Here is a 14358-nt window from a genome sequence, read left to right as displayed (position 1 = left end):
AATCGGAAAGTAAAAGACCGCTTACCGGACCCAACATCCAACAAGGCCTGCAATCTCCTGCCGTGAAATATGCGGCTCATCATGGCAAACGATGATTCGCGCGCGCATCTCATCCGATACCTGAGGCGCAACAAAAGTTGGGTTTGAGAAATACAAAATTCCCAAAGTCGTCGTAATGCGTGACAAAATGTGACGAACATACAATGCCAAACATAATTTTCACGATTCCGGTGTGCAAACGGCAATGCAAAACACTGTAGGAGCCTGTAAAATGGCAGGCTTTTGTTACCTCGCCTTTCAAAGCCAATTTCCGCACAGCCACCTCCATCATGGATTTTTTGTAAAATAATGAATAGCAAGTTGTTTTGAGTGTTTATATTGATCGATATACTCCTACAAGGTCACAGTGTGTGTATGGTCCTCCTCGGAACCTCCCCAACCTCCTTTTTAGGTGAAGCTTGGGTGAAGTCCTTTTTTTTTTCAGGCCTGACGGCTGGACCTACCCACCAGCCTCCGGTCTGGCATTCTAATCCCGACACCCCCTTGCGGGTGAGAGAAAATCTAAAATCTATTCCCCGTCACAGCCTGTCACACGACCACTTTATCTTATCTTTTCTACAACAATCTCAACCAATTACGACCACCTGGTATTTGGGATGATACTTACAGATAAAAAAATAGATAATACAAGGGTGGTTGGGTGGTCGTACACCAACAAGCGAACGATACCCAAGACTAAAACGGAGATTCAAGCTCTTCAGACACTCCCTCAACACCACGAGCCTCACGAAGTCGATCTCTCCGAATATCATCCTTTATGTGCTCCAAGTCAAGCTCAAGATCAACATTGCCGTTCTCTGGCCAGCGGTCTAGTGCCCACGCCAGCATCCCAGGGCTAGCCTACCAACCAACAACCAAAAAGTCAATCAGAAACGAATAGGGTAAAGAGGACGATGAACGGACCCTAAAGTATCGCCTGCTGGAGAATTTCTTGTACAGTGATTCATGCTGAACCGGGTTGGTCAGGATATACTCCAACATAATATTCGCAATCGGCAAAATCTCCTCCTCCGAATAAGTGGTATAGTGTGCGAGATTCGGCGTCTGGACAAAGAAAAATACTCAATCAATAACGAACCCCACCTCAAGAAACGCAACAACATACCCATTCATCCCGTCCCAAAGTGAGCCTAGCGAGCCACAAAGCAGCCGCAGAAATCAACGACGGCACAACGGCCACCAACTTCCATTCCAAGCACCCAATTTCAATAAGATACTTCGCAATAGTCCTCGCCTTGGTCTCAGAATGATCCGCCTTGCTCCCCCTTCTCAACCAATTCATCGCGCCAGGAGCTCTCAAGTCCCAATTCAAAGTTTTGAGAATATACCGTTCCGCCTTGAGGATGTCATCAGCGGTATACTGCTTGTCAGCAAGGGCTACCATCTCTGCTACGGAGGGCGCGTAGGTCTCCTCAAACTTCGTAGCGATCAAGAAAGACGCAAGGCCGACGAGCTGGAGTCTGCCAATTGAGATTTGACGTCTGGAGAGGAAGCGGTCAAGGACGTTGACTGAGAGGAGGAATGATTCTTGTAGCATGTTGAAGCGAGCGTGGACTTGGAGGATCCAATCAACCAGAATACCGCGATGTTCCCAGGTGATCTCGGCTTGACGATTCATGTAATCGCCTTGAGGGAGCGTCTCGACCTTGTGGAAAATGAGCTTCAAACCCTATGATCATTGATCCAAAGCATACCTCGAGCTCTTTCCAATACTTGCACACCTCCACAACATACTCGCTAACCATGAAGGGGTCATCCCAGTCACCCGCATCGAGATCATCCCAGAGTTCAACGGGCTCTTCTTTGAATTCAGGAACGGCTTTCGCGTCTGCTTCAATGAGCTCCGCTGCAATCCTATCTGCTTCAATTTGAGATTCATCCTGTTGAATAGGCTCCTCCGGGATGTCTACATGTCGTCTTTTGAAAACGCGATGACCTTCTTCCACGTCGTCAACTTCTTGCTTGAGAAGGGCTTTGCCTCTCGCAGCAGCAGCAGTCGTCGTCGTCCTAGTTTGAGTTTCTGCCTTTGCAGCAAAAGAAGGCACTTTCTTGGTAGCGGCGCGCTTCAGCGCAACTCTCTCAGTAACAGAGCCTTCTTCCGTGCCAGTGGTCTTGGAAGAAGCAGTGGTAGAAACGCTGGCTCCCCTCACGTGTTTCGCAATGCCACTCGCCGCAGCAGCAGGACGAGCTCGCAAGACCTTGGACACCGTAGGCTTCTTCGCTACTTCACTCTCCTTTTCTTTCCCCTTCGCAGTCGTCGACTCTTTCCCCTTCACAGTTGTCGTTGACGACGCCTTTCCTTTGGTCTTGTTGTTCGTCACTAGTCCCGTAACCTCCACCAACACCTCCCGTTTTCTCTTCCCCGCACTTGTCTCGGCCTCGGGGGCAAGCGCCTTGGCCTTGGAGGCTGCAGTGGCGGCGGTGGCGCGAGTGGTGACTGGTGCCAGTGGCTCAGCTGCGAGCGTTTTGGAGCGGGTGGCTACGCGTGAGGGGCGGGCATTGGCATTCTCGGTGTTCTTCGTCGCGCGGGTTACCCTCGTCGTCTTGCGGACCTGTATCGCCTGGGGTTTTAGTTGGGTAGTAGTAGGAGCTCAAGATGTAGTCAGTCTTACGGGGATTGTGGACATTTTTTTTGGAATAGATAGAAAATGAATAGAAAAAAGAAATATGAATAAGAAAATGGGACGAGAGTTGGTGGAAGACAAGGAGTTGCTGAAGCCACCAGCAAGCAAACGACAAGAAGATCGATGCTGGGATCAAGACACACACACAAATAATGCGAACGCGTCCAAAGATCACGTGCTCGCGCGTCGCGTCCTTAATTGCCTCGCGTCACAGGCGACATTGGCGAACGGAACTGGACTATCGGGAACCGATGAAAAAATGGAGAGAGGGGAGGAGAGCCACCTGCACCAACCCCCCTCAGTAATATATCTATAAGGGAGTTTGAGATCCGAAAAATAAGGGTTGACGTTGGACGCTCGAGTCCGCATGCAAAAAAGGCGCTCTCATATACGACTTGCATACGATTTATTACGTGGAATGCAGTCCTTACTGACAAGTTATCTCCTGTTTTCTTCGGGTAAGATGAAGGGCTTGCCGCACCAACATCGTCATGCAAGGCTCGCCGTACCATCGACTCTTACCAGCTACATTTCTTTTTTTCTAAAAAGTTCTGAATATCAAATTGAATCGACAGACGTTCTTCGTTTTTAGCGCGAGGCAGAACACGCCTCTCCCCCAAAACATGAGCTCTAAGCCTTTCTCAAACCGCTATCAATATTTTACGTACACACAGCCTCACTAAAACCTCAATTCAGCAAAGGGTGGGGATCAGCGGAGGATTGATGAGTGAAATTGACGTCACAAGTGACAGAAACAAAGCGAACATAGGCACGTGCCCAAAAACAAGGTTACGTATATAAACTTAAAGTGCACTCGTCGCGTCGCGATTGCTCATCTTCCTTCCCCTTCCTCAAAACCACAAAAACACAATCAAATCATGCCCGGACCAAGCTCTTCGTACGTCCCCCCACTTCTCTCGATCCCAAAACGATTCCCTAGCTCATCTTTGTCATCAAAGGCACATATTTGGCGAAATCCAAGGAGCCCCCGTTGGCACACACTTCATAGACCGTAAAGAATTGGCACAAGCAGGCGTTCACGCAGGCAACCAGCAAGGCATCTGGGGATCCAGTGAATTTGGTGCTTACTCTATCGTGCTTAACGGAGGATATGTGGATGATGATGATATGGGAGAGACTCTGTGAGTTGTCTTTCATAATTCTGCTCTATTGCACTTGAAACTGATGTGCTTTTCTTGTGTGGTGAAGCATATATACAGGCCATGGTTCGTTTTTTTTTTTCAATTTTAGGTTTCAAACATGACTGAGCCACTTACGTCCGTTATCCAGGTCAGGGTCGTGGAAAAGACGGAAAAGAACGCAGACACCCAGTTAGTACCCTATTCAAGCTACGTATTGCTCACTGATACGAAATTCTCAGCGCTTCGATGTTGGTCCTCAAGTAGGCGATCAAGAATGGGTGCGTGGCAATGCCGCGATGAGGGTAAGTGACTCCTGCTTTCCCCACACTTTCGCTCTCCATTATTCACTGAGTCATATTCTGTCCAGGTATCGGCCGAGACTGGCCGTCCAGTACGCGTCATTCGCGGCCCTGAAGGGAACGAGGACTATTCACCTATCGAAGGGTTTGTCTTTCCCATCTCCTTTTCGGTCTACGTAGTTCTCAAAGTGATTTTTTTTCACAGGTATCGTTATGACGGCCTATACAAAGTCGTCCGCGCATGGCAAGAAAAAGGAAAAGCAGGATTCCTGATGTGTAAATTCCTTCTCCAGGCAAGTTCTTTTCCCTTCCCTCACACTGCTTACAAAGTCTCACTTACCTGACCTCCTAGCGTCTCCCCTCCCAACGTCCCCTGCCCCGACCAAACCGCCCCGCCAAATGGTGGGACCCCCGTCCCTCCGAACTTGGGTTGTCTAGGGCACCAATCACCTGGCCGGAGAAACGCCAGGTTATGGATGAGGAGAAGGATGCGAAGATGAGAGAAGAACAACAGGCAAACAATCAAACTGCACCTGTTCATCATTGGGTCCCTTCGTCTAGTCGACAGCAGGAAACAACGTCAACGGTCCCTCCACGTAACGGCCTTTTGAAGATCAGGGGCAGATATACAACCTTTGGCTCCAAGTAGTATTTCACTCATCTTTCACACTTTGTGTATATCTTGTTTTTCTGGCTCTCTATCCCTCTCTATCGATTATCTCTTCATCTGTATTATATTTAACCAATCTGTAGCAACTTGTTCTGTGCCTGCTTTAATCTCCCATGTCTCCTCTCCGTTTGCATAACTAAAATACTCATTATTTAATCCTCCAAACCTTGCCGAACATCAACAGCCTCTCTCACTCCCTCGCCCCCCAAAACGGCCTGAACAGCATCCAACCCCCTCTCCGAAAGTGGCGTTGGCGGCTCCACGTCCACAGCGATTGACTCAGAAGACGATGGTGGCCCGGGTATCCACTCCATCTCAATCTCAACATCCACAATCCCACTCCCCAACCCAACAGGGAAATCGAGCTCTTTCCGCGTCAACACAAACTTTGTCTTGCTCGGAGGGGATGATGTTTCTGGGGAAGGAGGAGGGGGAGGCATGTGGAAAGTCGGTATGAACCATAGCCAGCCCATGAATACCTGTCCATCGACATTACTCTAGCGAAAGGAAAGAGAAGAGAAGAGAAAAGAGAAACCGACCTGTCCCATGTGAAGCTTCACCCTCACCTCCCTCGCCGCATCCAACACCACTCCCTCATTCGGAGTGACCGCCCCCGATCCCGAGCCTGAGATTGTCGGGTAATGCTCATGCGTCGAAACAATATCCGAGCGCGAGATACTTATCCGTTCCATCTCGATGATATCTTTCGGGTCCGAGTCACCACCACTCTCGTGCTGCAGCTCGGCTTTGACGCCTTCCCATCGTTCTTCGGTGAGCTTGGTGAGGGTGTACGTGATTAGTGTGTCGTCTTTGTCTTTGTCTTTATCCTTATCCTTTGCTTTTGCTTTGAGTTTGTCCTGCCATTGCACAGTAAGTCAGAGATTTTAAGGAAGCAAAAAGAACAAAAAAACCAACCTCCCCAAACCTCGCAAAACTACGAACCATCTTCTCCCTATCCCACCTCCCACCCTCAAACACCTTCTCAACATCATCCACGTCCGCGTTGTCCCCATCTTTAGGCATACGTTCCGACCCAGGCCTTCGACGATCTCCCAACCCACCACTCTCACTCCTCGTCCACACTTCCCACTTTTCCAAAAGTCCTACAAGGGAATCGTCATACCTCGCCAACGAAGCCCACACCTGCGTGATCGTAGTCGTCTCCTGCGTAGGCCCAGGAGCCTTCCCCAATCCCGCTCGACCAATGATCAAGCTGGCCCCTTTGACCAAACCAAGCTTCACACTCGACGTTTCGCGCATCCGGACATTGATCTGGGTTAACCGTACCCTAGGCCTTGGTTTCTCTGAGTCCGGGTCCGAGTCCGGGTCCAAACGTTTGGTAGAATTGATAGGCCAGACGTCCTTTGGCGCTTCACCCGCGAGAAGGAGGGCCCAGTAATATAACCAGCGTCGCTGGCTGGGTATGCTGACGCCCTGTTTCACTTTCTTCTTCTTCTCCAGCTCGGATGTTGGAGGAGGGGATTTCATACGGCGCGCGGTGTGTAGGTCCAGCACGCCCTTGAGCGTGTGCGTGAATGAGTTTTTGGGGTTGGAGGGTGGTGGGGTGGTGGAAGGATGTGCTGCTGGTTCGCCAACGGAATCGATGATGCCCACTGTATCTGATTCCGATATGTCAGGTTCCTTGGGCGATGGTAGGGTGTGTTTGAGCGAACTTGAAGAAGGGCGGCCTTCTTCCGGTAGAACACCAATAGTGTTGTCGGCGCGTCGTTTAGCCCATTGTTTAGGCGTATAACTCCTTTCGAGTTGTGGTGCTGAGGGCTGATCACCGAGGGTGAGGAGGTAGGTGCAGGCCATGGTCCCTGATCGGCCTTTGCCAGCTACATAAGTGTGTTGGCGCCTTGAATAAAGAGGATAAGCATGAAGTCACAGTACCTTTGCAGTGAAGAACAGCAACACGCTCCTGGTCTCCGTCCAACCAAGCGCGCATCTCTCGAGCGACCAAAGGCAGGTAGGCGAGTGGTGGAACGCTAACAGGCTCAGTCAGGCCAGCAATTGCAATATAGAGGCCAACTCGACGACTGACTGGTGATCTGGGAAGGGATACCTACTAACCCTCCCATCAAAGAACACATTATCATACGAATTCTCCTTCAACGGGCAAAAATTGAAGACCCAGTATTTCTTCGGGTGTCGATGGTCTAAGAACCTCTTGGCGTCCTCGCGTCGGTTTCGATAGAGTCCTTCCAGTCCGGAGGCTGGGTAGCCCATGATGATGATGTTGTCTGTGACGTAGACGAGATCTGCAGCGCTAGGTTAGACTGCGGGGGAGATTGAGGGGTGGATAGGATGGATTGACCGAGGTCGAGGTTGAGTGCGTCGTCCTTGAAGCGAGCTTTTCCACCGGAGACAATGCGCCTGAGATAGTCTGTCATTGGAGGAGGTGCAGTCAAGATGGAGTGCGGTGGTGAGGAGGTGGTAATAGACGGAGGAGTTGACGTTTCCGGAAGAACGTGACGTCATCATCTCTTACAAAGTTTACTAGCGTACTGAGTTCGTCCTTCGTCCGTCCAGCCACCCCCGTCCATTCGACGCTGAGCGCCGAGTTCTCGCATCCCAGCAGTCCTCGACGAGCTTCCTGTTGCCACCTGGTTCGCCTTTTGAACTAACTTGGGAAACGTGAGCAAAAGAGGAATCTGAAGAAACTGCACAAGACGAGGCTCTTCGTCATCGTCAAATCGGTCGAAGATGCCCTACGTGCGGCGAACGAGTGAAAGGTGGATGTGTTGGTCGTACATGGTCCGTTTAATCTTGTGTCTTGCGAAGAAGTAACCCATCATTTACAACTTGATGCGTGATATGTAAGAACCGAAGCTGATGGACAGGGTGGCTCAACCGCACGCACCCCTCCTCCTAAACATCTTCCAAGGTGTCCTCGACGCCATTCCCGGCGACGATTCAATTGTCAGGGTGTGGCTTCGCACGCGTGAATGATGATCGATGACACAGACCTGTCAGCTTCCTACCTCCGCCACTCAGCCCTCAGGAGCCGTCACCGCCTCTAGAAAAACACAGTTCCCATGTTTCGGGAGTAAGTATACGTGACCGATGGTATGTCAGTTATGTTTGATTGTCCAGGACCAACTGTACTTAACCAACTTACAGTACCTTCAATCATGGTTTTGCAGAATCCACTGCTCAAGCTCTCATCACACGTTTTTGCCTACCCTGTGAATGAGTGAAAGGTGGAATGCGGCTCACGTATGGCGTTTACAGTGTGTGTCATTCATAAGAAACGTCACAGACAGTGCGCATATTCTCACTTTCCCCATAACTAGTTCTTCCTCCTCCAACCTCGTCCCGGGGATGGAAAATCCCAATCACCAGCATAGCGAACATACCACTATGAATGGTCAGTATTCCACCCACTTTCTATACCCTTGGTTGGTTTAGGAGCTAAATCATCACTCAGCGGACGATAAGACCCCGCAACGCCGGCCTCACTGACCATCTGCCACCTGGCGTAGACCTTGATTCCAAGACCACGCCCGATAAGCCGCGTATGCCCTGCGGCCATAAATTGATCGCTAGAAACCTCATCGTCTGTATTGACGGGACGTCGAACCAGTTTGGAGAGAAGGTGAGTGCAGGGTTCCCGAATATCCGTTTAGGATATCGATGCATTCAACGATCAGAACACAAACGTCATCGAATTGTACAACCTCATATTGAAGAAGGTTGCGGATAACCAAAGGATGTGGTACAATAGTGGGATCGGCACTTACGCTCGCCCATCGTGGAAGTCGCTCGATTTCTACAAGAAGGTTCTTTATCACAAGATTGACTTGGCGATTGCATGGTAGGTCATGGCTCTACTTCTCGCCGATTATGCTTTAATTTTCCCTTTGATAATTCACGGATTTTGAGCGAACGGTTTTGGGTGCATACCGCTGGTTGTCGGATAATTATGAGGAAGACGATTGTATATTTCTATTCGGTGTGTCCATCACGATCCTTATCTTCATGTACGCGTCTTGACTCGTGCTAGGGTTCTCTCGAGGAGCATTCCAAGTTCGAGTGCTCTCGGCGATGATTGATAAGGTGTGACTCGCTTGTGTTTGCAAACAGCTCGTTGACTGAGGTCTCTCGGAACCTCAGGTCGGTCTGGTCTTCAAGGGGAATGAAATGCAGATACCATTGAGATTTCCGCATTTTTCATGCACTCATTGAACATGTTCAGTGCATATGAGCTGTACGTCGAAGGGACGCAGAACATGGCCAAACATTTTAAGGAAACCTTCTGCAACGAGGATGTGAAAGTGCACTTTGTTGGAGCCTGGTGCCTTATTTAAATTGTCACAACAGACAAACGAAATGACTGATGGGGTATTACTATTAGGGATACTGTTTCGTCAATTGGGATTGCACGTGGGAAATCCATGCTTCCACGGACAGTCGACGGGATGATGCATGTTTGCTATTTCCGCCATGCACTCGCGCTTGATGAGCGGCGGGTCAAGTTCCTCCCTGAATACGCCTACAGGGGATCCGCCACTAAACCCGCCGCTGAACCTATGAAACCGATAAACAACACCGGAGGCACGTGGGCCGTGATCCAAATTGTTATCTGCACTCAGGCTGACACCAAGTTGGTACAGACTCCACGGGAACGCTTTCACAAACAAAGGAGGTTTGGTTTGCAGGGACGCACTTAGATATGTCAGTTTATTTTCACTTGCTTATAAGTTGATCACTAATCTTTGACATTTAGTGGTGGTGGAAGTGTATATAACCAAGAGATGGACCGTAGCACGCCGCCGTTAAGATGGATGGTCTTCGAGGCGGGGGCAGCTGGCCTTCGCACAAAGCCATTCAAGCGTGAACTCAAGGAGAATGAACAGATTAATATCATCGAATCTCTGACAGGGCCCTGGCTTCTCTTTGAGATCTGTCCATTCAAAAGACTGACATTTACACGCAAGGAAGATGTCAAATGAAAGACTACTCGAAGGTGAGTTTGTAGGTGGCTGCAATCGTAATTATTGATCAAGGCATCTGTTAGGCCTCACCTTGGTTCAGGCCGGAAGATTCACCCGGGTCAGAAGATCCACAGCTCATTAGTGCGGGCTGTTGGGTCGAGAGCTGATAATTACACCCCGAAAGCACGTCCTCCTCTCGATGGTAACGGTTCATTCTGGAAGATGCTGCGCGACAAGGAGAAGCAGCCTATGGACGAGTGGCTGGAACTCGATTTGTACGAACACAGCAAATTCGCAGTCGAGAAACTTGTTACTGAGGGCGACGCTACCACCTTGAAGTCTCTGCATCACACATCTATATCGGGTAAGCTTTCTCATCCTTGATGTTTTTTCATTCAATTCAAGGGTTTCAGGGGATGCTTGTCAGGCTGTATACGGGAGTGTGATCAAAGCCCTGCAGAAGGAGGGACTTACCCTCCAAAACAAGCATCTGCTCCTGTGCACCACGATGGAGCTACTATGGCGGAGCCCTCGGGATTATATGCTGAGCCCTTCAAGCGAAGTCAGACCTCGTTTGTCAGACCTTGCTCGCAACAGTGAATATCGGCAAACGGCATGGGATTTTGTGACACTCTTCACAAATTGTAAGCCAGCTCTACATCTTTGTTCACCCATCAGTGGTTGCTGATCTTACCCCGCACAGTTGTCAAAGTCGTTGAGATACGAGAAGATTCCTCTAATTTTCTAGCGATCTCGCCTGATGGGACACACGTAGCGTCTGGCTCGAAGAACGGTCGGATGATTCAGGTGTGGGAAGCAGAAAAGATGTTTCAGATCTTGGATGTGGGGGATGATCACACAGTACCCGGGATGAGACAACGAGAGGAGTATCGTCACGGTTTACGCACGATGAGAGAACGGTTAGAACAAGCAGTGCGGGTGCAGGCCCAGCTACACCAAGCTCAGGTCACAGATGTTGCGTTTTCACCCGACGGCACGCGCATAGTATCTGGCTCGAGCGACGGGACAGTTCGGATCTCGGATGCAGAAACTGGCAGCCTGGTGGGAGAGCCATGGCGAGGACATGATTGCCAGGTTTGGTCCGTCGCGTTTTCACCTGACGGCACGCGCATAGTGTCTGGCTCAGGTGACGAGACAGTGCGGATCTGGGATGCAAAAACTGGTAGCCCGGTGGGAAAGCCATTGGAAGGACATGATGGCGAGGTCAAGTCCGTCGCGTTCTCTCCAGACGGCATCCTCCTAGTATCTGGCTCGGTCGACAAGACAGTTCGGATCTGGCATGTAGAAACTGGTCGCCCGGTGGGAAAGCCATTGGAAGGACATGATGGCGAGGTCAAGTCCGTCGCGTTCTCACCTGACGGCACGCGCGTAGTATCTGGCTCGGACGACTGGACAATTCGAATCTGGGATGCCAAAACTGGCACCACGGTGGGAGTGCCATTGCGAGGACACCGTGATTGTGTTTTATCTGTCGCCTTCTCACCAGACGGCAAGCGCATAGGGTCTGGGTCGCGTGATAGGACAGTTCGGATCTGGGATGCAGAAATCGGTATCCCATCGGGAGAGCCATTGCAAGGACACAATCAACCAGTCAAGCTCGTGGCTTTCTCACTGGATAGCACGCGCATAATGTCTATGTGTCACCGCACAGTTAGAACCTGGGATCTAGGACCTCTCGCACTGCTGAACCCGACGATCTACGTAGGACAAGGATTTCTTGCGGTTATTTCACCAGTCGTACAATTTAGCAACGATGTTTAATAACTGTAATGACTTTGCTGCGCGCAACACAATGTAAACTGTCCGATGTTCAAAGCTGGGTGCAGCTCGCAGGGCAGGGTGACCATGTTTGTAGCTGCTACGAGAAAAAATAGTGGAAAAAAATGCCACTAACTGGCCTTCCCATGCACGCACGATTTCGCGGGGGCGGAGCAGTGGTGCGTCGCTGCGTGTTGGGCTTCGTCCAGGATGCGTGCTGCATTTGTGGGGTTGTTGGAATTGGAAAGGAATCGTCGCGAAGAGAGAGAGTGGACGCGTGCTAAGAGGTCGTCTACGTTGGCACGTAGCTGTTCATGGGGTGGTGAGGAGGTGGTAGTCAATGTGTCGGAGATTTATTTCTTTTGTCACAACCGGCCGAAATTGGGACGGCATTGAATCGGCATTCTAACCAGTGCTAACCGTTGAAAGTTCTTTATTTTTCCATTCTTTAGCCCAAAATTGGCTACAATCACGCCGGAACTCCCGTTGCCAGTTGCCACCCTGGATGGGACCAAAGTTGTAACCAAAAACTCTTTGGTTGCTCTTAATTATGACGGCAATTTTGATAAGTTAGAACCGGTTGAGATGCCGAATTAGAAAACTCCGACATTGTTTTCGGGAGAAAGTGACGTCATCACTTTGAATTGCCCGAATTGGAATATACATCGTTTATAAAGACGGAGACAGACTACAGTGAGCCGTATAAGCAATGCATCCTCTTACGACCAAGTTTACCGCCCTAATGAGTCCGTCCATCGTCACCCACGTCCATTCGACGCTGAATTCACTGAATAAGACATTCAGAGCCCCATCGTGGGGGCTCCCATGTACTTTGCGACGACGCCAGACATGGTAGTAGCTGTCAGTGGCAGTGGGGGTTTTGGATTCATCGCAGCAGGTTAGTATATGTAACCACCAACTCGATCGATCTCCATCCATAAGGGAAAAAAAACTATCAGGGTTTGAAAGCTCCGAAACCCTGAAAAAGCAACTGCAGTACGTCCGTTCCAAACTCAACGTAGCAGCGGGTATTCCCCTCCCTACCGGGGTCGGACTCCTCGGCTGGATCCTCGATAAAACGGAAATCTCAGACGACCCTCGCATCCCAGCGGTCCTTGACGAGCTGCCTGCTGCCATCTGGTTCGCCTTTGGAACTAATCTGGGAAAATACGTAGAACACGTCCGAGCGTACGATGAAAAGAGGGATCCGGAGAAACCCCACAAGACCCTTGTCTTTGTCATCGTCAATTCAGTCGAAGATGCCCTGCGTGCGGCGAACGAGTGGAAGGTCGATGTGTTGGTCGTACAAGGTCCGTTTTGCCAGTGTGTCTGCGAAAGATTTCGATTTACTTGCATGATAGGAACTGAAGCTGGTGGCCACGGCGGCGCATCCGCACCACCCCTTCTGAACCTCCTCCAAGGTGTCCTTGACGCCATTCCGACCGACGGTCCAGCCATCATCGCAGCAGGCGGCATATCCACCGGCGCACAAATAGCTGCTCTCCTCACACTAGGCGCATCAGGAGTCGTCCTCGGCACACGATTCCTCTTCACTCCCGAATGCATGTACTCCGACCAGATGAAAGCCGTTCTCCTCGACGCGGGCCTCAATTCTACTGCACGCAGCCTGGCATTTGACGAGATCAACAGAACTGCAATGTGGCCGGAAGGTATTGATGGTCGGGCAATTGCTAACAACATCTTGGTCGATTACAGGGAGGGTAAATTAGACTTGGAAACGCGGTTGAAGAAGGCTGATGCAGATAAGGCAAACGGGAAGACAGACCGTCTCGTCATTTGGGCAGGGGTAGGGGTCGGGCATGTCAAGGAGATTAAAGGTGCTTCCGTGAGTTCCTACCCTTTTGAACACTCGTTTAGAGGTTGACTTGGTTGTGACAGGAGGTGCTGCGGTGTTTGCACGAGGAGACGGTCGCAGCGTTGATAACAATTGCTCAGCTACAATAATATGGTTGATTGAGACCGATCTCCACATTATATCCAGTGGATATAGCCTGCAAATACGTCTCTGTTGGCGTACTCATCGGTGAGTGCACCTGTCATTCGCTCAGGCTGTTACGCGCGAAAGCTGGGTTCGACTCCCAGACAGAGAGTATTAGCCTCCTATAGATGTCGTTGAATTTTAGTGTTCACAGCTGGCAGATACGGCTAAAATCTAGAGGTTGACTTGGTTGACTTGCGACAGGAGGTCCTGCGGTGTTTGCACGAGGAGACGGTCGCAGCGTCGATAAAAATTGCTCAATATGTAATATGGTTGTTCGACACCGATCTCCACATTATGTCCAGTGGATACAACTTGCACGTACGTTGGTGTACTCATCGGTGAGCGCGCTTGTCATCGCTCAAGCTGCTATGCGCGAAAGCTGGGTTCGACTCCCAGACAGAGAGCTCCGGCTGGGCCATTTTCTCTCTCTCAGGCTGTCATTGATTAAATTTATGGTTCATCTAAAATAGAGAGGCTGACGGGAGGTGCTGCGGTGTTTGCACGAGGAGACGGTCGCAGCGAAAATTTGCTAAAATAATATGGTTGTTTGAGACCGACCTCCAAGTTATATCCAGCGAATATAGCTTGCACATACGTCTCTGTTGGTATAGTCATCTCATCGCTCAGGCTGGTACGCGCGAAAGCTGGGTTCGACTCCCAGACAGAGAGCTTCGCGTGGGTTCCCTTTTTTTCTCTCTCAGGCTGTCATCAATTAATTTTAGTGTTCAACTAAAATCTAGAGGTTGACGGGAGGTCCTGCGGTGTTTGCACGAGGAGACAGCTACAATAGTATCCAGATTATATGCAGTGGATATACAGCTTGCACGTATGCCTCTGTTGGTGTA

The 14358-nt window shown here is 50.2% G+C and overlaps 6 protein-coding genes across 6 annotated transcripts; 4 read left to right on the top strand and 2 right to left on the bottom strand.

The window, feature by feature from the left end:
- Positions 1-963: 963 nt before the first annotated feature.
- On the bottom strand, positions 964-1895 carry LACBIDRAFT_166963 (uncharacterized protein; the record flags this gene model as incomplete). Its single annotated transcript, XM_001887282.1, has 3 exons — positions 964-1104; positions 1166-1705; positions 1755-1895. Coding segments are annotated over 3 exons (822 nt in total), but the record flags the coding sequence as incomplete, so codon positions are not given.
- A 1667-nt stretch (positions 1896-3562) lies between these two features.
- On the top strand, positions 3563-4856 carry LACBIDRAFT_295514 (uncharacterized protein; the record flags this gene model as incomplete). The annotated part of the gene is made up of 8 exons (XM_001887346.1): positions 3563-3582; positions 3644-3826; positions 3894-3910; positions 3975-4015; positions 4066-4128; positions 4194-4270; positions 4331-4418; positions 4478-4856. The coding sequence occupies 8 exons, from the start codon at positions 3563-3565 to the stop codon at positions 4772-4774; spliced, it is 786 nt and encodes a 261-aa protein (XP_001887381.1). The 3' UTR covers positions 4775-4856.
- A 91-nt stretch (positions 4857-4947) lies between these two features.
- Positions 4948-7188, bottom strand: LACBIDRAFT_310144 (uncharacterized protein; the record flags this gene model as incomplete). The annotated part of the gene is made up of 6 exons (XM_001887281.1): positions 4948-5274; positions 5335-5652; positions 5711-6633; positions 6689-6783; positions 6840-7056; positions 7113-7188. The coding sequence occupies 6 exons, from the start codon at positions 7186-7188 to the stop codon at positions 4948-4950; spliced, it is 1956 nt and encodes a 651-aa protein (XP_001887316.1).
- A 974-nt stretch (positions 7189-8162) lies between these two features.
- On the top strand, positions 8163-8846 carry LACBIDRAFT_310143 (uncharacterized protein; the record flags this gene model as incomplete). Its single annotated transcript, XM_001887345.1, has 5 exons — positions 8163-8165; positions 8226-8393; positions 8449-8612; positions 8681-8750; positions 8802-8846. The coding sequence occupies 5 exons, from the start codon at positions 8163-8165 to the stop codon at positions 8844-8846; spliced, it is 450 nt and encodes a 149-aa protein (XP_001887380.1).
- A 346-nt stretch (positions 8847-9192) lies between these two features.
- On the top strand, positions 9193-11514 carry LACBIDRAFT_310142 (uncharacterized protein; the record flags this gene model as incomplete). The annotated part of the gene is made up of 6 exons (XM_001887344.1): positions 9193-9352; positions 9412-9472; positions 9525-9680; positions 9816-10096; positions 10146-10376; positions 10436-11514. The coding sequence occupies 6 exons, from the start codon at positions 9193-9195 to the stop codon at positions 11512-11514; spliced, it is 1968 nt and encodes a 655-aa protein (XP_001887379.1).
- Positions 11515-12220: 706 nt separating this feature from the next.
- Positions 12221-13476, top strand: LACBIDRAFT_310141 (uncharacterized protein; the record flags this gene model as incomplete). Its single annotated transcript, XM_001887343.1, has 5 exons — positions 12221-12257; positions 12308-12409; positions 12471-12821; positions 12873-13357; positions 13411-13476. The coding sequence occupies 5 exons, from the start codon at positions 12221-12223 to the stop codon at positions 13474-13476; spliced, it is 1041 nt and encodes a 346-aa protein (XP_001887378.1).
- Between the last annotated feature and the right edge of the window lie 882 nt (positions 13477-14358).

The sequence above is a fragment of the Laccaria bicolor genome, genomic scaffold (assembly GCF_000143565.1).
Source record: "Laccaria bicolor S238N-H82 LACBIscaffold_44 genomic scaffold, whole genome shotgun sequence".
In the NCBI taxonomy this organism is placed as follows: domain Eukaryota; kingdom Fungi; phylum Basidiomycota; class Agaricomycetes; order Agaricales; family Hydnangiaceae; genus Laccaria; species Laccaria bicolor.
Note: the sequence above shows the minus strand (reverse complement) of the source record. Positions and strands in the feature narration are given on the sequence as shown.